The 21397-nt window shown below is 42.3% G+C and overlaps 2 protein-coding genes and 1 non-coding gene across 5 annotated transcripts in view; all 3 read right to left on the reverse strand.

Annotated features, from left to right (window-relative positions):
• ldlrad4b (low density lipoprotein receptor class A domain containing 4b) overlaps positions 1-16163 on the reverse strand; it is a 170642-nt gene extending 154479 nt beyond the window's left edge. Inside the window, exon 1 of the mRNA XM_019879996.1 lies at positions 15978-16163. The gene's annotated coding sequence lies outside the window, so the exon portion shown is untranslated. The remainder of the gene's footprint in view (positions 1-15977) is intronic.
• Positions 16164-16968: 805 nt separating this feature from the next.
• On the reverse strand, positions 16969-17040 carry trnad-guc (transfer RNA aspartic acid (anticodon GUC)). Its single transcript has one exon. It is a non-coding gene; the product is annotated as a tRNA-Asp (tRNA).
• Positions 17041-19204: 2164 nt separating this feature from the next.
• Positions 19205-21397, reverse strand: part of cep192 (centrosomal protein 192) — a 41150-nt gene continuing 38957 nt past the window's right edge. For all 3 annotated transcript variants that reach the window (XM_019880026.1, XM_019880025.1, XM_019880024.1), the window contains exon 53: positions 19205-20626. In XM_019880026.1, coding sequence (XP_019735585.1) covers positions 20494-20626 — 133 coding nt within the window. In that variant the 3' untranslated portion in view covers positions 19205-20493. The remainder of the gene's footprint in view (positions 20627-21397) is intronic.

The following is a 21397-nucleotide window of genomic DNA, read 5'->3' on the forward strand; positions in this document are numbered from 1 at the left end:
TGTGTGTGTGTGTGTGTGTGTGTGTGTGTGTGTGTGCAATAAAAATTTCATTTTCTCAGAACTGAATACTAGGAACTTCAGTTGGGATCATGTTAATGTTTGGGATACGGTTCTGTGAGAGTTAGGAATTCTCAGTAAATTAAAAAAAAAAAAAAAAAACAATGGTGTCGAACAGTCAAGTCGGTATTTTACAGAGTGGCGAAAGTTTGTGAGCGTGTGCACATGTAGTGTAGGTTTTTTTCATCAGGGGTCATTCAAGTTAGTCGCTGATGGTGTAGTGGTACACCCACCTGACTTGTGAGCGGGCAGCATGGGATCGGTTCCCACGCGTTCATCTCTATATGTGCCCTGCGAATGACTGCCGACCAGTTTAGGGTGTAGTCTGCCTTCTGCCCAAAGTCAGCTTTGGGCGGAAGGAAAAGTCAACTGGGATAGGCTCCAGCACCTCCCGCACGCCTCTTCAGGATCAGCGGTGTTGAAAATGGATTGGTGGATGGGTTCCTTCAAGTTTGTAAAAGGTGGCGGATGTTTGCCAGTTTTTAACATTTTCAAAATTTGATGGCGATAAGAAAATGAGACGGTTAAAAGTGTTTGTGAATGCCACGATTTTGTGATTAAAGAGCCACATTTAGTCCATCACCGTTTCGTCATCATGAAATTAAAAAAAAAGGTGTCAGGGTCAATGAAAACATTTTGTCATCATCGACCAACACTGTCAGACATGGTTGAAGAGTGGCAGTGAATGTGTGAATCTTCCCAAAGTGCCTTGGTGTTCTGGATGACAAACTTGAACATTTGCCACTGCATCAACATGCTAAAATCACAGGCACGCATTCTCGATAGATTTTATTTGGGATAAAATGCGTCTTTGTTTTCCTGTGTGCCACGTTCATTAACTGAAATAGTAAATCACAAGTCTTGTTTTCTTGTTTAGGAAACCAAAAGGTCTTGTGACATAACAAGGACAGTATACAGTCGTACAACTTCAACACGTTAAACTTTAACGTGAAAATGTTGTAAAGAGGTTTGACTTTAACGGTTAAAGTCAAACCTCTTTACAACATTTTCACCCCATACAGTATACAGTAGTACAACTTCAACACGTTAAAGTCAAACCTCTTTACAACATTTTCACCCCCTGACATTCACATTTCAAAGATCCGATTTCACGTAATTAATTTTACATTTGGCGATTTTGCTTACAATAAACACCTTTATAAGGTAAGCTTCATTATAACGACCAGATTTTTCCCACAAAATAGTGAAAAGGCCTTCGTTACAACGAACCTTGGGAAGCTGATTGCCGTCGCGACCTTTCTTCTGAACAAAAAGTACAGGGCGGGATTCTCCTACGTTGCTTAGCAACATTACAGATCGACTCGTACATTGTACCTCTGGAGGCACGGCGCACATGGGATCAGAACATGTCCGGTAAACGGAAACAAATCTCGCTATCTGTGAAGGCTGAAATTGTCTCTTGCTTTCAAAAGGTAGTCTCAGCCGAGACTACGAATTGGCAAAGTCAACGATTTCGACAATCACCCGTAATGTCAACAAAATCATGGCAGATTTCGAGGCCAACAGATTGAAAGATGATTGTAAATTGCTTCGGGGTGCAGCGCATCCTGAACTAGAGAAGGCGCTTTTAATTTGCTGACTGAATGTTTTCAGAGGTGAAATAGGAATGTAACAGTTGTTTGTTATGTCTAAAAAAAATTTTTTTTCTGCATACACCTATTTCTAATTGACATGATGAACTAGGATTGTAACAGTTGTTTGTTATATGTCTAAAAATTTTTTTTTTTCTGCATACACCTATTTCTAATTGACATGTTTATACTGCATTACATGTTCATATTTTTACATCTATAAATGTTCATCCTGTATTATACTTCATAGTTGGCGGCCATTTTATTGGAAATGGTTACAAGGAACTACCGATACAACGTACAGATTCGCTATGTCCCTCGATGTACATTGTAACGAGTTTCGACTGTAGCTGCTTTATTTAACAGAGATGGTCAACTTAAATTACATCTGGCTCTTACTCAAAAATGACACACAAATAGCTTGAAACAACTAACAGATTCAACTTTAATGCAGCATCTAAATAAGATTAAAAAAATAATAATAATTAAAAAAGGTGTTCGGATCGCTGTACTGAGAGTGGCATCGTTTTTGATACCATCAGACACAATGGTTGTTTCAGTATTTATTAAAGTGTGTAACACGTTATGAATGTTCCTTTCTGACTTGTGAGGATGACATCTCTCCTCCACGGTTGAAATTTCTAGGGGCGTATTGGACCTTGAGTCAGCTGCAACGAAGCTGGGCTCCCCCTGGGTGCTGGCACAGCTCTCACTGGAGCTATCTGAGGGTGAGTCAGAAATAAATGAAAAAGCAAGACGTCTCTGTATCTCACAAACAATAGCCCATTCATCCTGGTTATACATTGGATGTGATCTGCTTTCTTTTGGTGCAGAGTTATAAAAATTGCAGCCAGATTAAGACCCTGTGCTAACTGCCTGTCTTCTTTTCCATGGAAGACAGATAAATATAAGTTTTGTGCCTTGTTAGCTTGTCCAAGTCATGTCTGGAACAAATATAAACTTGCGCCTCTTGTTGCAAAAGGATGGCTACAACATGCTAGTCAGTCGGCTAACGTTAGATAGGTTTGGACAGAAAGAGACAGTAATATAACAATAAACAATTATACTTAGTTTCTGTGAAAGCGCTCTTAAAGTAAAAAAACCAAATCTCACCTGTTTTTCAATTTTTTTAACTCCTGTCAAAGCTTTCCATTGATTACTCTGTTGACGAAGCATTTTTGTACAAGGAGGCTTCTCCTGAATAGGATATATGCAAACACGAACAAAACCTAAACATCAGCTCTTGTCATCTTTGGTGGCCCTCTGCTGACATCTGGTGTTAAAAAAAGAAAATCTTTCTTCTGTCCAGGTGGCCATTTCATCCTTATACGTGAAATGAAATGTATTCAAAGTGCAAAAAGAACCAAACCCGTGTGTCCTCTTCCTTGCTGCTTGTTTGGTTTCGTCGCATCTATTTCTTATATTCAGCACTGATTTGCTAGCTAACAGCCAATCAGAGTGATCAACAGTCACGAACGGCTACATGTTGAATGAGGTGAAAAGTGTTCACTGACGGCTCACTTGCGCCAACAGTGCAAGACAGACCACACCAATGGCATTCACCGACATTCAACCGATTGCCGACATTGATTTTTTGTGATGACACCTTTAGGCTTGGGGGGGCAAGGTTTACACAGGCTAGCTGCACTATTGTACCTTTGTTAAATCCCTCAGTCTTTGTTACACTGCAAATGGGGCAGCATTAAAAGCTGTGGGACAGTGTTTCATTAACACCACTCAGGAATAAAATAACCCGTTTAGTCTAATTTGCAACAGTGATGGGTTGTTAAAATGGGGTGTCAGGTGAATTCGAACCCAACTGGTGTTTCTCTGGAATTGAAGCCACACGTATCCATCCATCCATTTTCCGGCCGCTTTATCCTCACAAGGGTCGCTGGGGGGTGCTGGAGTCTATCCGAGCCGTTTTCGGGCAGTAGGCGGGGGACACCCTTGACCGCTTGCGAGCCAATCGCAGGGCACATTTCGGGCATTAGGCAGGGGATACCCTTGACCGCTTGCCAGCCAATCGCAGGGCACACAGAGACGAACAACCATCCGCGCTCACACTCACACCTAGGGACAATTTAGAGTGTTCAATCAGCCTGCCATGCGTGTTCTTGGATTGTGGGAGGAAACCGGAGTACCCGGAGAAAACCCATGCAGGCCCGGGGAGAACATGCAGACTCCACACAGGAAGGCCAGAGCCGGGATCGAAACCACGACCTCTGCACTGTGAGGTCGACGCGCTAACCACTGGATCACCGGGCCCGCCCCTGAAGCCACACCCTTCCATAATAATTGAAGTTCACTGCTAAGAATTTTCTTCAGCATCATTTTCCTCCTCGCTTGCATGATGGAATCTTATTTCTCAAAGGTTTCGGCAAAACTCTCAGATGATGGTATTTGATGAAAACACGTTCTGCCTCAATTTGTTTTCCACTAGTTTTTTGGTTCATACCGTTGAAAACCGATAATATTAATTCACCAATAATGCAGATTCCATATCATGAGTGCATCTTTGCAGTCATTTTACGTATAAATGGGTGTCTGTCAAATGGACCACTTGGCCAATCATAGTTGTATTTTCAGTGATGTCACATGGGCTCCCTGCCCAATTGGGTTCATTCACGTATTTTGGTACAAGCAGGTGTAGGCAGCTCGAGTGATGACTCAAACTGATTTACGTGATTTTTCTTTACACTCTGCTTGAATTATGACTCATATTAAAGCCCATTTGTGCTTGAAATTGTGAGAGCTCTGAATCCATCAGCCAAAGAGACAGTGGTGAGCGCCTCACTTGTGCCTTTTTTTTAGAGGTGGCTGTGCAATCCCTCTGTGCCAGAGTGCTTTTTGTCAATGTGGTCAGTAAAAGGTGCTAAGAAATGGAACAGAATACCAGAGGAGGATAAAAGGCAAACCACCACCAAGGCCTTCGCCAAAAATTTGAGCAGATGTTACATAAATAACTACACCTGCCCACACTAAAACATAAACCTGTGCTGTCATTGTCTTTGTGTATTTATATTTAATTGTGTCTCTCTTAACTATTGTTAATATCACGTATATTGTAACATGTGAAGAACTTACTATTCGTATGTATTCAGTGTAATTGTACATTAATGCTTTTCTTACATCATGGCCAGGGGACTACAGATGAAAAGTAGTCTCTTGGTTAGTTCTGGATTTATTTATTTTTTATACCATGTTTTTGCATGTGTTCTGTGAAATTGAAACCGTCCCCTTTCAAATAAACTATGGATGCCCTGGTGAGTCACCAATCTGACTTTACTCAGTCTAATGAGCGTCATTGCCAAGTGTTCCTGCTCCAATCTGGAAGACGAGGCCTCACCAACGAGTGACGTGAGTACTAAGTTTTCAGAAACCTCTCTGGTTTCGTCACTTGGCCATATAGGCCCACAGACAATGGACTTGAGTATGTAATGTTAATTGTTTTGTGTCCATATTCTTCGAACTGTTTTGATGCCATGTAATTGTGAAGGTCGCCCAAAGACCCGCATAAGAAGTGGACCAACGCATTTCTCACAGGCGGAAGTCAACGTTCACATTTTTCACGCAAGCTTATCTCTGCACTTTTCAAGACATGGACACAACATCCCAGTTTGTAGAAACACCGTAATAGAACTGGTTACATTTAATGCGTTCATCATTTCTACAACCGAAACCCCTGGAGCAAGAAAACTAAAGCAGTAATGGGAGGGAGATAAAGGTGAGAGACACGGCGCGGAAGACAAAAGAGGGAGAGAGGGAGCAGAGAGAACAAAACTATGCTGCATTGCAGCACAGCCAACAAATATTACTTCTTTGTAAGGCTGAATGCTGTTTATGGGGACACTGCCGTCCGTCTCAGACATACGCACAGGTCTTTCTCTCAGAATCTTATCATATATGACCTTTTTGAAAGGCAAGGACACTTGGACAGACTCATTATGACCTCTTTATCAGCTTAGAGTCCTACAGTTCATTTTACCTCAACCTATGAATATGCGTAGCAGTCCAAGATGGGGAGACGTATTTGTCCTTCATGGGTTATTTGCGGCTCGAAGCATGAGACTGCGGTGATAAAACGTGTTTCACCTCATCAGCGAACATTCTTGGCAGTGTACACAACAATGCCGTTCATTCAGTACACTTCGGTAAAGTTATACTGAGGGGGAAACGAAGAACACCCTTACAGTTGGGTAAGTAATAAAACAGGATTTTACACTACAACAAACATCTGCAGCATCCTGTACATCACGGAACAGAATCACTAACGGATGTCGATGTGAAAGTCTGCAGTCTAAACCATCATAAAGCTGCATTGCTGAGAGAGACAGACACACAAGTAGTGGGATTCAAGGGACACTGCTGCTCCCTGAAAGTCAACCACTTACACAGCCAGCCGACAGAAATGGCGCCAATCAGTCTTCGGGTTATTGCTGTCAGTCAAAGTTGCTACAGCAGTGTTGCGCCGTCTCAGACATACGCACAGGTCTTTCTCTCAGAATCTTATCATATATGACCTTTTTGAAAGGCAAGGACACTTGGACAGACTCATTATGACCTCTTTATCAGCTTAGAGTCCTACAGTTCATTTTACCTCAACCTATGAATATGCGTAGCAGTCCAAGATGGGGAGACGTATTTGTCCTTCATGGGTTATTTGCGGCTCGAAGCATGAGACTGCGGTGATAAAACGTGTTTCACCTCATCAGCGAACATTCTTGGCAGTGTACACAACAATGCCGTTCATTCAGTACACTTCGGTAAAGTTATACTGAGGGGGAAACGAAGAACACCCTTACAGTTGGGTAAGTAATAAAACAGGATTTTACACTACAACAAACATCTGCAGCATCCTGTACATCACGGAACAGAATCACTAACGGATGTCGATGTGAAAGTCTGCAGTCTAAACCATCATAAAGCTGCATTGCTGAGAGAGACAGACACACAAGTAGTGGGATTCCAGGGACACTGCTGCTCCCTGAAAGTCAACCACTTACACAGCCAGCCGACAGAAATGGCGCCAATCAGTCTTCGGGTTATTGCTGTCAGTCAAAGTTGCTACAGCAGTGTTGCGCAGTGCTTCTCTCTCACTCCTTCGCGTACATCACCTCTATTGAAGTTTTACTTGATTTGATTTTCCGCTTGCATGCCCGCATGACCTCTATCCGCACCCACCTTGTTTTGTCTCCTCGTTTATGCAAACACGTGTCCAAATTTTCATGCATATATTATATTTAACAGCGATAACATTCGGTACAAGTAGACACCAGTTCAGGGTTTACCCCGCCTACCGCTCAAACACATCTGGGATAGGCTTCAGCACGCCCCAGGTGAAGATTCGTGGATCAAATCATGGAAGGATGGATGGAACATTAGGTATACCCTTGCAATTTAATGAGGTTCCAACACAAGAGCTGGATCCAAAATTTGACTTTTCAAATCAATAATTCTCAGTAGAGTAGTGGTTGCCACGTCCACTTCACAACTTCCGCCCTTTTTTTCCCCAAAAACATACAGATCAATTGAAGGCAATACTGGAAATTGTGTGTAGGATCTATCGAAGGATGAGGTTTAGTATGAACCTGAACAAGACTATACATGTCATGAGGAGGACCCAGATGTCACAGATGCTGAAGGTGAGGTCTTCAAGTCAAGGAAAGGTGACGTTTCATGGTCACCAGGACATCTTGACGCCCAATGCGGAGCACCAAGGGAGAGCATCCTCAAAATGACTCCATGGCCTACTCGATATGCTGTTTCGCATGCCCAAGACATCAAGTCAACGTTTGAGCTGTTCTTTCCACAACCTCTTCCGTTAGCCATGTGGTGGAAAAATAATATTGGATAATGCAAGTGTTTTTAAGTAGTTTCAGGCTGAGTTCAATCACGGGTCAAATTTGACCCACTAACACTAAAGATGTGGGCCACTTTCAAACATATCCAAAAAGGTTAAATGTTACACAGGGTCAGGCTAAATGATCTGACACATTTGTAGGTTAAATAAAAGGCAAATAAAGTAAAGAAACAAAAAAGTGTTTTTATTTTTGAAAAGTACATATAATGCCATTTTTTTTTTCATATAATGCCATTTCGCTTTGTTTCTTTATGATGCCATTGTTTTTTGTTTCTTTTTCAGTTGCTGCCATGAATTGGACTGGTGAGCATTGCGCTTTTATTGCGGAAACATTTAAAAACAAAAGAATCTCTAACTGTAACAAAACGAGCGTTCCGTTTGCATTTTAATCTTCATAGACAAGATCCCGTACCAGCTCGAAACATGATCCTGTTATGGGTTACCAACGTCAGAGCTACTGGATCTGCACTGAAACGAAAATCCCATCGGCCGACCTCGCACCGCCAGAACTCCACGTAATTAAATTAAAACATAATGAAAAACAATGGCATTATATGTACTTTTCGAAAATAAAAACATGTTTTTGTTCCTTTAGTTTATTTGCCTTTTATTTAACCTACAAATGTGTCAGATCATTGTGCCTGACCCTGTACTTGGATAAAACCACTGCTTTGCTAGCCATTTAAGAGATTTCATGTTGGCATAGTTGTGCCCCCCTTACCCCACAAAAAAATATATGGGTGTGCTCCTTTTTTCTCCTTAATACATTGCTGACGTATCGGACCGGGAAGTTGACTCAAAATTAGGTGACTTGGACTCAGGTGCAAAAAACTGTGATTGGGACATCCCCAGTGAAAAACATTTGGAAGTTGGCTAATTAGTCTTAAAGTGTAAATGAAAATCTTTTAAAATAATGGACTTGTCCGATTGGTCTATATCTGAATTGCTATTGAAAAGGCATGTTTTACCGAACTCTCAGTTTGCCTCCCCAACCCGCTGGCTTCCCTGTCCTACTCTTCAAAAATCACATATTACTTTCATCTCCCCGGTGCTGCCCACTCTCATTCTTCACTTTCATTTATTCCGCAGAGAAACTCGTCAATGCAATTTTCCCCAACCCTGTCATTCCATCCTCTTGCCAAACTCCTCATGGTTCTTCTACAATCTTTTTTTTTTTCCTTCTCCTTCTACTCCTCCCCGGCCCTTCAAAGGGCTACATTTAAAACACTTGTCTCTCCTCGCTCCTCTCTCAGGGCAGGGATCAAACTCAGCCCATTTCACACATGACAGAGTGTGTTGTATGCCACTGATGTATGTATGCTACTAGTAGTGGCAGCACTGATGAGTGGCAGCGGTGATATGGAAATGAACAGGGTGTGTGTGCAATTTGTGTGCCGTGGTGAAGGGCAGCAGAATTGACTGAATTTTAATTCGCGGTGCCGAATAAACGCCATGCGGTTCCATTCATAGCTCTTCAGCATTCTAAAAAACAAAAAGAGACACACAAATATAAATAAATATAATCCGGAACTTTACTTTGCCTTGTGGTTGAACTGAAACAAAACGTGCATTTTCATCACTAAGGCTGATGCAATATGTATGGAAAGTGCATATGCAGCACCCCCAAGGATGTTGAAAATCAAAACCTGATGTGTCAGGTAATAATATAATACATATTATTACAATAATAATAATAATAATAATATAATAAATAATAATAATAATCAATTCCCAGAATTAAACATCATATGTATCAGAATCCAAGAAAAGGAGAAACCAAACTCCATTTGAGAGCAACAAATATGACACACAGACACGCACGCGCGCATACGCACGCACACACGCACGCACACACACACACACACACACACACACACACACACACACACACACACACACACACACACAAGCACAACTGAAGGTTCTTGGTGGTTAGAGACACAAATTCTCCCTCTGTCTGATCGCAGGCTAACTTCAAATGGGCCCACCCGGTGGCTCTCAGCAACTCGACCAGTCACACTTAATCCCCCCTTGCGTGCAGCATGTTTCAATGTGCGTGTGTGCGTGCTTGTGTGTGTGTGTGTGTGTGTGTGTGTGTGTGTGTGTGTGTGTGTGTGTGTGTGTGTGTGTGTGTGTGTGTGCGGTGCCCCCATACAACGAAAAAAAAACCCTGTTGCGCTTACGAAATTTTTTTCTCCGCTCTTGCCTCGCGACAAGATTCACTACAACGAAGTCTATTCCAACAGCGACCTCTACAGTGTGTGTGTGTGTGTGTGTGTGTGTGTGTGTGTGTGTGTGTGTGTGTTTACATCTGAGATCAAATTTGCTACAGTGAAAAACCCCCTGTTGCGAAAAATTTCTTGCTGCAAACATGATTTCGTCGTAGAGGAGTTTCACTGTATCATCGAGTGTGCACGTCATGCATGCACAGGCTCGGGGAGTAACGAGCGTTACATACAGTATTCAGGACGGGGGAAAAAACTAAGTTCCCATTACCGTTGCAGAAACACCATAAAATTGACCAAAAATGTGGATTATTTTGTAGCTTTACATTTTTAATGTAGGGAGAGACAGCACCGTCGAGTCCGGCATGTGTTGCCCGTCTCTCCAGTATGTGACTGCGTGGCAAGGCATGTTAAGATATATAGAAAACGGTTCACTGGATGCATGGTGTTACGTTCATACCCAGGTTCCCAACCTGCTTGTGTCAGTGGCAGGTCCAAAGTGTGGTTCTTGTGTGACCAATCTTCTTAAGGCAGACTGTATTAAACCATTTCCAGCTCATGAGCCAATTTTAATCATCTGAGTCTCACCCTGGGACCCGGTCTCATTAAAATGCAACGTCATGTCACACGAATTGGGACACCTCTCTGCTACAGGTAGAAGAAAACTGCCATGTAAGGCCAGAGAGAGACAGCGCCCTCCTTGCTGTGACTGGTTAAATTCCCTGCAAGTTCAGCAGGAGTTCACAGGACCTTCTTATTTTTGACGTATTAAAGTATGGTCTGCACAGCACACAGTCACAGACTGCATCAATAATGCACAGGGCAAAGCCAGAAAGCACCCCCGTTTTCAGCAACTGATTTGGTACACACGCGTGCGCGCACACACACACACACGCACGCACGCACGCACGCACAAGTGAGAGACCCATAAAGGGTGCCTTGTGTGTCAGTCGTGTGCATTAAATCTCGTGGTTTATGTTGGCAGTCTACATTGTTTCATTGAATTATCACAGATGAGTTGAGAATAAGTCCAGCAAGACACAATAAATCAGCAAGTTTTATCAGGATGTATTTTTTCCAGTGTTTCGGTAAACAGGTGCTCTAGCCAAGACGAAGACGGGGAATAACCATCATGTCGCTGCGTCTTATATTTGTGTTCAAGGATAAATTGCTTAAAGAGGTAAAACATCATGACTGGATGCTAGTCACGTTTCATTGTTTGTGGGCACATAGTTATGTGATTGTTTTAAATACACGTGTAATTCTGTTTTATGTTTAGTTGGACAGAAAACTTTAACTGGGAGTGGCAGTAAAATCCTTGAAGCAAGCGTTTGGCTTTTCTCAAGCTCACTGCTGTAGGTCAAATTTTGAAAGGCATTTCGGTCAATGCATTGTCCTATTAATGTGCAATTTAATGGTCCGCTACCTTTTTTTGTGTGTGCATTTTCTTCTTCTGTATTTGGGGATTGTAAATATACATTTAAGAGAGCACAATTAACCATCTTCATAATTATCGGAGTTAAAACATCAATATACATTTTTTTCATATTCTCAAATCCAGGAATTTCACTGTATATTTTTTTTAACTTCGGCTTCGTCTTTGTGCTTCAAAGGAAGCAATGGAAACACGAAGTAGTCCCCCTGGGGATTTGCAGAGAAGATGCGTTGATTCCGCGGAGGGCAAATCTTGATTCGGCGTCTTGAAAGTTGGTTTAATTAATTTGCTAATCAAGAAATAATTCTTTTAGTAAATTGTCTGCAAAACCAAAACACCGTGGAACATTTTGGTTGTAAAATAAACATTCTTTGCTCCTCCAGGGCAGATTTAGCTTTTATTTTCATTACCGGTACTGTACTTCTAAAGTACGAAACATTTCACCAAATTATGGTTTTAAAGCAGAACAAGTGATATTAAAGCAAAGATTTAAAGTGTGAATACAGCCCCTTGACCTAGAAATTGTGAACATACTGCATACAGTACGATAATAAATGAAATTCAACCATACCGTCCATTTATTATGCGGCAGTGATGTGACATCATCTCTACTGGACGTCTTGATGAAATGAACAGAAGGAAAAGTGTTGGTGTTATTTCCCCATAATATCACCATTTCCCACATCGCTCCTCTGTCGCGCTGTGTGCACATGCGTGTCACATCACCGACGCGTTCAGTTAACGTTAGAGGACGCATTCGTTTTTTGTAATTTGGACACGAACATAACAAGAGCGGATTTGACCCCCAAAATAAATAAATAAAAATCCGTATCGGGTACCACGCCCTGCAGTGTGCTGTCTGTCCTCGACATCTCGCTGCCGGGTTGAAAATGATATGTAAATGTCATATTTTGGATCACGCCCTGATTTTGACCATTTTCAATGACCGGAGAGCTTTGAAATGCGCAGCAAATTCCGTGATCGCTGAACTTCAGTTTTTGGACTGTGTGTGGCCTTCACAGATTTGCAATCAAGTCTTCCAAAGAGACAAGATAAATGAGGGACAACACATTTAATAACTACTCCTTAAAGAACACCAGTTATGTTGTCTCTTTGGATCAAATTCATTCATTTCTTTGAAATGCAAATGAAGCATCTGCCTCAACAAATGGTTCATGAACACAGTTATCATGGAGAACTGACATAGCTTTTATGAACATTCATTTTCGAGGATCAGATATTTTACATGGGATTTAGGTTCGAAAATGCACTGGAGTGCCCCCCCCCCCCGGCTCAAAGATGATACAATATAGGCAAGTGACTCATTGGAGAAAAACAAAACAAATGCAGCCTCACGACAAACATCCAGCCATCCATTTTCTGCACAACTTCTCACAAGGGCCGTGGTTCAGCTGTTGCCCTGACTGAATTGGTAGACAGGGTAAAGCTTAAATTTAAATCACACGGCATATACAGACAAATAATTTTCACACTGACAGACAATTTAGAGTTCAGATATCCTAAGAAACGTGGAATGTTAGCGAAAGCCGTGCCGCTAGCGCAGGGGAAAACATGCAAATTCCAATATATGGTATAAAGACGAACACAGCTAATTAGACAGCTTGTTTTTTTCCCCATCGTAACAGCACCTGGGGCAAATCTCTCATCAAAGTCAAGTCATTGTCAAGGGCATCTTTTATGTAGAATGATGAAAATCCAAAATGGGAAATGAAACACGTGGGCCCCTGGGACATATTTGGTCGTATTACAAAACCATCCATCCGTTAATTTTCAATAACGCTTATCCTGTTCGGGGTGGCATGGTAGGAGATTGATTAGCACGTCCGCCTCAAAGTGCAGGGGTGCAGGGTTCAATTCTGGCACCGGCCTTCCTGTGTGGAATTTGCATGTTCAATCAGCCTGCTATGCATGTTTTTGGAATGTGGGAGGAAACCGGAGTACCCGGAGAAAACCCACGCAGGCACGGGGAAAACATGCAAACTCCACACAGGAAGGCCGGAGCCAGGATCGAACCCATGACCTCTGCACTGTGAGGTCGACGTGCTAACCACTGGACCACATCAGTGACATCATTGTAAAAAAATGAATGTATTGTTTTAATTCTTAAGAATCATGTACGATAATATAGTTTATATGTGATAATGTTCTTTTAGTGATTTTCACCTAAAAAAAAATACAAACTAAAAATTGCTCGAGGTGTCTGAAAACTAACGAGACAGAGTGTGTCTGTACATCAGCTAGACAAAGGCACACACTTTGGCGCAGGCTGGCACTTGTCTTTGCCTGTCTCGCGCCTTCTCTGCAGCAACACAATACAGTCCCATTTGAGTGTCACATGGGCTCTGAGACAGACAAGGCGGCATTATCCGAAACTGGCTTCAGATCAGGGTCTATATGTGTTTGAGTGGAGGAACAGTGCTGTTGAGTGGTGTGTTCGAATGTGTCTGAGCGAGTTCAGGTGAAGGTCGACAAGCCCTTTCGAATTTCACACTTGCCGCCTCAGGAGGTGAGAAGCTGCTAATTGGTAGAGGGTGAACGCACACACATACTGTATGTACAACAATAAGAATAAGAATGAAAAACAGACATTTTGTGAGGCTTTTGCACAATGAGCCATGTGACGCATACACACGGACTACTGGACAGGAACACACGATTGGATCACGAATAACACAGTCCACACTCTAACTTCACCACCTAATGATCTTTTCTCCACTAAATATTTTTAGATTGTTCGACTGTGAGCTGTATTAGCACTAGCTTCATCAGATTCAAACTCAATCGATCAAACCAGACAATTTGAAGTTCCAGCAAGCTTCAGATACACCACTGCTCAAGGGAAGCGGAGAGGGGGGGAGTCAACGGTCCACTTTCAGACATTTATGAAACCGGACAAATGTCAAATGCACAAATACAAAATTAAAATACTGACAAGGAGCATGCAGCAAATGCCAACAGTTAACTAACCATGTGGTAGACAGCCAACAGGATTGGCTGCAGCTCTAGACGTCACCCACTTGGCCACGCCCCTCAAAGGCACACCAAATGTATGGCAGTAAGTGTGAGTGTGTGTGTGTGTGTGTGTGCGTGTGTGTGTGTGTGTGTGTGTGTGTGTGTGTGTGTGTGTGTGTGTGTGTGTGTGTGTGTGTATCATAGTTTTGCAACACAGTCAATGAACTTTACTTACTAATAAAGCAAATGGCAATTAGATTATGCTGAAGAACAGATTAAAAGATCACAATATGGGTGTCTTCACAAATCATACAATTAAAAGAACAGGCTACCTCAATTCCGATGACTGGACAGCTATCTCAATATTCTTATTCTCTATACTCTACATTTGCATGATATCTATCAGTACACCGTGACAATGTGCTACGACGTACCAGGTCAGATCAGAGCACTATATGGGTGTTACCCCAATCTACCTCTTTCCTACATCAGACCTAATTCGGGTTCGATAATTATCGTCACTTTTTCCTTGATGCCATTAAGCTTAACTTTCGGTGGAACAGTAATACTGTTTAAATATATATATATATATATATATATATACACACACACACACACACATTTTACACCCAGCAATCCCTGGCTCTTTCATATTATGTCTAAAAACAATGACATGAAAATCTCTTAATTCCTCACAATTCCAAATGTTGCGTTTTACTTGCTTTTATTATGAGTGTGTGTGCAAGATTGGTATAAGTGTGTAATTTATTTCCTGAAACCATAACTGTGGATGATGTGATAAACAATGACTTTTTGGCATTGCTGTTTATGACTTTTTGGCATTGCTGTTTGCTTGTGATGGCTTGAAAATAAATATTTTGATTTATATTGACCTTAGGAATCAAAATGTTCTTTACTTAAAACAGATTCTTTTAGAGTTCACATTCAGATGAACTATATTAACTGCATATTTAAGGAATAAATATACCAGTGATTTATGGTAGAGTATCAAGGGATCTTAGAATACTGCATCCATGTGAAAATGGCAGCGAAATAACAGACATCAAAATTTGCCACAAGGTGTGGGGGTGGCCTGAGAGTGACACCACGTCCACGTTCCATATTGATTTAAATTTAATTACTTCTTTTGCATTTATAACATTTATATTTGGACCTTATGATGTAAAGTGATAAACCTCTGCGTTGTTATCATGTGATCGATCCAAATTTCTGTCAGGGAGACTAACTGTTGCCTGGTCGATTGCAGTCGCATACATCTGTTTGTGATCCGCACCCGGAGTACTACGTCACCACGTAGCACTGCATCTCATGTGCATTAAAAAAAAAGTTGGTCAGTCCCTGGCCTAAAATGTGTCAAAGCTCGCAAGTGAAAGTAAGACGTCAGATCTAGCTTCGCGGGTAGCAGGACCATGAATGCTTGTCCGCAGTACAGCCATGCACATCTGTCCAGCTCTCCCCTGAGGGCATTCAAAGCTCGTCCCATCACGGAGGTCACGGACAGCTGGACAGCCGCCACCCTTGGGGGCAGTAGGAGGACGAGGACGCCTATTGGTGCGTGGCCCCGCTGCGTTGACGCGAGAAAGCTCTGTAGCATGCTTGCAGCTAACGTAGCCCCGCTAGCTCATCCCTGACGTCTGGTGGTGCTCGCTTGGTAAAACTCTGCACAGCAACTTCCACTGGCCCAAAGTAAGATCCGATACCACGCAGCTGTCTAGCAATTAGCCACGTCAGTTAGCAGCGGAACGACAGCACAGCTCCGACATTTTACAGAGTAATGCACTCAAACGAATCGCAGCAGAAAGTTTCCTTACCTGTAATTAAGGTCGTCACGGTTTGAGGTGACCGTGCCTCCTTGTGATGCTGGATGTCAAGTTCAGCGACACGACAGTGGCTCCTAGTCAGGGAAGCAAAATACTGCTCCAGCTGCCTCACTGTACGTCGCAAGCCGCTGGCAGCCATTGTTCAGTTGACATTGAACGACACCTGCAGGCATTTTTCGGTGTTGCACGCTGTGGGGTCTTCAACAGTACTTTACTGTACTGTACTACACTGCCCTGCACTGGCTATTTTCTTTCGGTGAGATTGAATTTCATAATTATTTTACATTGGTGTCAATGGCAGGATACGTGACTCTTTCTAAAGAGCTGGTTTGACCCGTTTTAAAACAGGTCGAATTACTGTCATTCATTCCCACTCGCACTTAACACAAAAAGCCTTGTGAATTTCCAGTTAAGTTTTTATCTCTTCAAAAAGAAATTGGGCAAATTAATACAATTCAACACATCTTTATGTTGATAGCACTTTCTCAACAGCTGCAGCTATCACAAAGCGCTTTACACAACATTTAACATAAAATAACAATAATACAACGCAACATCTATAAAAACACGGGCAGTAATACAGTTGTAACAAGTATTCATGCACAACATATACTATATATGACAATTAAAATTGAACATTATAGCCTTTGTACGCGCATCAATACTGACACAGCCCTAACTATAAATAATCTCCTGAAGTAGTGCTAGTGTCCATCTGTTTCAGAAAATAACAAAAATAAGCAGAACTTTTCAAAGCATGGGAAATTCTTAACAGTCCAGACCCAATTCCATTCATTTTCAATGGTAGTACAGTACTATACCAATACAAATGCTCGATATTCTATAATTTTGCTTTCTACGTCGGTGCTGCAAATGCGACTGGACTCGCTGACAGGTCACAGCCAAGAGTTGTCCGATTTTTAAAGTGGAAAATGAAAAAATTAGTTGACAGTTCTGGAAAGGAAAGAAAAAAAAAGGAATTCTCCCCGTCGGGGAATCGAACCCCGGTCTTCCGCGTGACAGGCGGAGATACTGTCCACTATACTAACGAGGATGTTACACTCGCCATCTTTCCAATGTAGTTTTTATAGTATACATGGATCTACTGTCGGGTTACGTGAAGGGATTGGTGAAGATAAACGGTCCCAAAACTACTTTCCGTCACGGTGGACGACTGCTTAGCACGTCCGCTTCACAGCGAAGAGGTGCAAGGTACGATTGCGGCTCCGGCCCTCCTGTATGGAATTTGCTTGTTCTACCCGTACCTGCGTGGATTTTCTCCGGGTTCCCTCCCACATTCCAAAATCATGCACGGCAGGTTAATGTAACACTCTAAATTGTCCCTCAGTGTTATTGCGAGCGTGAATGTTTCTTTGCCTATGTGTGCACTGCGATTGGCTGGCAACCAGTTTAGGGGGTACCCTGCCTACTGCCCTAAGATTGCTGGGATCGGCTCCAGCACGCCTGCGACCCTGGTGAGGATGAGCTGATTTGAAAATGCATGATGCCCAATTATTATTAAAAATACCCTACAGACAATACTTACTTTGCTCAATATACTTGTACATACAACTGCAATTATGATCACTGATAACATTTAAAAATACATATACTCCAACTCTGCTGCTGTATGCATGTGGCAAAGTGAAGCTATTTGGGAAGATTCCTCAATCACTTGGCCCTATCATCAAGCAAGAACTCACAGAAATAGAACCAAACCATTGCTTTTGATGGCATTATGTCATGAAATGTATTATTATTATTTTAACTAAATTTTACAATTATTATTCATGATGAGAGACTGGACATGGCGCACGCAAACCACAATGTGGTGGAATGTACAAATAATGTTTTTGTTTTTTTTTAAAGTTTATGTTTAGAAATGCATGCCTCAAACGGGATGGGGTCCACAAGTACCTTGGTGGGCGTGCACGGCCCCCTATGGCATGCCCATAGTGACCAGCCTGACGGTACATATGTCGGACCTCCTTCAAATCATCACTCCAACCCATACCCTTTTGAACCTCCTCCTGCAAATTTACTATTTTCACTCCTTCCCCATTTTCAAATCCAAACTTAAAACTCACCCATTTAAGATCATCTATTCAGTCCAACTGTACTTTACTATATTTTTAAAGCTTTTTTTTTTGTATAACAGTTTTTGTTTTGTCCTTTTAGAGTTTCTGAGTGCCTCAAATTGTACATCTAAATAAAATACATTTCCAATGATCTAGCTACTACAAAGGTTGTTTGGGGTATTTCTTCTTGATTACTGTGGACCAAAATACATAGAGTACCTGTTCATTACTTACATGGCCCAAAGAAACCGTCAAACATCATGTGGAAGTGTGTGTTGGTAAGACAATAAAATTCTTGAATAAAAGGTGATGAGTTTGCCATCCTCAGGAAACATTCATTCATTCATACATTTTCCGATCCGCTTTATCCTCACAAGGGTCGCGGGGGTGCTGGAGCCTATCCCTGCTGTCTTCGGGCAGTAGGCGGGGGACACCCTGAACCGGTTGCCAGCCAATCGCAGGGCACACAAAGACGAACAACCATCCGCGCTCACACTCACACCTAGGGACAATTTGGAGTGCCTCAGGAAACAACGGACATAAAATACTTGTAATATAATTTACAGCATTTCACCACATACTAGTCACTGTGATTGTATCAGTCTTCTACAGTGCTGATGATATGGGTCATGGATGAGCTGGAGCCTCTCTAGCTAAGTGGACAAGAGGCGTCACACACCCTGGACCTGTCACCAGTCAATCACAGCCTCACAGTGCATATGAAGACATCCTTTCACATCATCTTCAATGAATCTACCATGCAACATTTGTTGTGTGCACAGAAGCTATATTACCCAGCAAACTTCAGCAAAAAGTGGGGAAAACATGCTGGATGAAACTCCACACAGGAAGGCCGGATGAGATATCTCATCCTCAAACAACAATCAACCAGATCTCAAGACGACAAGGTGGACGTGTCAATAACCATACATACTATTACAGACCTGCGATTGGCTGGCAACCAGTTTAGGGTGTAACCCACCGACTGCCCAAAGAGAGCTGGGATAGGCTCCAGCACGCCCTGCGACCCTTGTGAGGATAAGCGGATCAGAACATGGCTGGACGGACAATTAAAGACCTTAATTGATATTCATAACGCACTGATAACTTCAATTTAATATAAAGACACAAAGGGGTCTGTTAAAAAAAACAAAATTTTATTTAAATATGTCAAGACACTATGTTACACATTGCATTTAAAGATTGTGCAAACTGAATCAACAGATAATCATTACCAGAAAATGTTGGTAACAGCACAAACTTCTAATTAAAATCCATCATACTGGAAAGTCAACTACGCCCTACAGTCAAAAGGTGTGAGGCATCTAAAATGTTTACCAGAACATTCTCATGTTGACAAAAAGCACCTATCGTTTCAACCTACAAAGCCCAATGAAACTGTGTCTAGTTACTCCAAAGAGTGGAGTGCTGCTTGTTTGTGAGTGGAACAGTAATGAACACCACTTTGCCATGGTAACCATACTAAGCAGGCGAAAAGAGCTGCTGAGTCAAACCCCAATAGAGGAAACCTTTTAGTACTTACCGGTAATCATTACTCAAACTAATGTCACAGTGAGCTGACCTTGAACCACCATTATGGATGAATTAAATATATGCGGACCTTTTGGAATATCTCGTAAATATTTCTTTGTAAACAACATTCAGTATCAAAGGCCACATGCACAGGGGGTTTTGGATGTTTGGCATCATGTGAACCCTTCCAGTCAATTTGCATAGAAAGTAAAGAAGCAGAAAACTCCAAACGGTTACAGACCTACTGTTGAAATGTGGCTGCAGGAATGAGGGGAAAAAAATATCCTGAACGTGCTGTTTCCTTATGAGTTGACTGGTTTACACTGATTAATGTCTGCGGGGTTACAACACGTGTGGCTTCTCCAAAAATGAACATCCCTGCAGGCATGATGCCATACTGGGAACAAAGGCAGTCCTGTGAGACCATCCCCATGTGAGACATATCCTCAATGTATTTCAACTAGTGCTGCCTCTGTGGCAACAAAAATGCACCTCGTGACATGACATTTCTGGCATATCAGATGAAAGTTAAATAACACTTCATTTGTCCCGACTGAGAAAAATCAATAGGCTGAAACAAATGTACTCTAACAACAAAAAAGCCCCTGGCACATAAGGCACAGTTTTAGAGACAGGTTTTCTCAGCTGGACAGCCAGGGCGGATGGAGCGAAATAGAGGTCAGAGTTAATTCTCAGCTTCTCTTTGCCTCAAATCTTGGCATAGTTTGTGTGAATATGACCATGAGTGAGCCTTAACTACCAGGCTGCGCACCATAAATGGCCCAAGGCAGTCTTCACCTTTGCTTTCAGGAGGGTGCTGATAGACAGGACCGACCTAAGAAAAGCCAAACAGTCCCTTCTAAAGATGTGGCGAAGGAGGGGGGTAGCTGGTAAATTCAAGGCAGTGCTTCACCAGTCAGCTGCACATCCAGACTTCCACTTGTTTCTGAATGGATGAGCAGCACGCCTGCGTGTCTGCCTGCAGTGCTCGGCTTGAACTGGACAGGCAGTTTCAGATAGTGCTGGGATCTAATGGGTGAAAAAAAATCAAGAGTAAGCAACAACCAGGCAAGCAACATTATCTCAAGGTTGAAATAAAGAACCAACCAAACTTTGCACTACACGAATCAAACCACCTTCTTCATAGATGTACATGAGACCGGAGAATAATTAAAGTATATTAATGTGTCTTACTTTTGCATTTAAATGCAAAATGTGTAAATATATATTTTTAATATTTCATTTTGATACTTTCGATTTCACCGGCAGTAAGGCTGAAGTAGTCTTATTGGGCCCTTTGGCCTGTGGTACGCCGGAGGCAGCTGACCAATCAGAACACTGGTCGCTGAGGCAAAAACTCAAGCATGGGAAGAGTTTCGGCGAGGACATGAAAGACTATTTACGGACAGCTTCAAGGAAATTCTCGTCCACCATCCGGCATCTCAGGAGGAGCAAGCAGTGCATGATTAACACCACGTATAGGGGAGATGGGGCACTGCTGACCTCAACTCAAGACGACACGAGACGGTGGGGATAATATAACATCAGGGACAGTGTCTCACGTGGTGGACCCTCTTTTTAAGAAGCGGGACCGGAGGGACTCGCTGATTCACTCACTCCTCAGCTTCCATGGTAAGGTCTATTCAGTGGTGCTAGAGAGGAGGGTCCATCGGGAGGTCGAATCTCAGATTCAGGAGGGGTAGTGTGGTTTTCGTCTTGCCCGTGGAAAGGGTGGACCAGCTCTTCAGCCTTGGCAGTGTCCTCAAGGGTGCATGGGAGTTCACCCAATGAGACTACATG

Source organism: Hippocampus comes, unplaced genomic scaffold (genome assembly GCF_001891065.2).
Source record: "Hippocampus comes isolate QL1 unplaced genomic scaffold, H_comes_QL1_v1.1 scaffold135, whole genome shotgun sequence".
In the NCBI taxonomy this organism is placed as follows: Eukaryota; Metazoa; Chordata; class Actinopteri; order Syngnathiformes; family Syngnathidae; genus Hippocampus; species Hippocampus comes.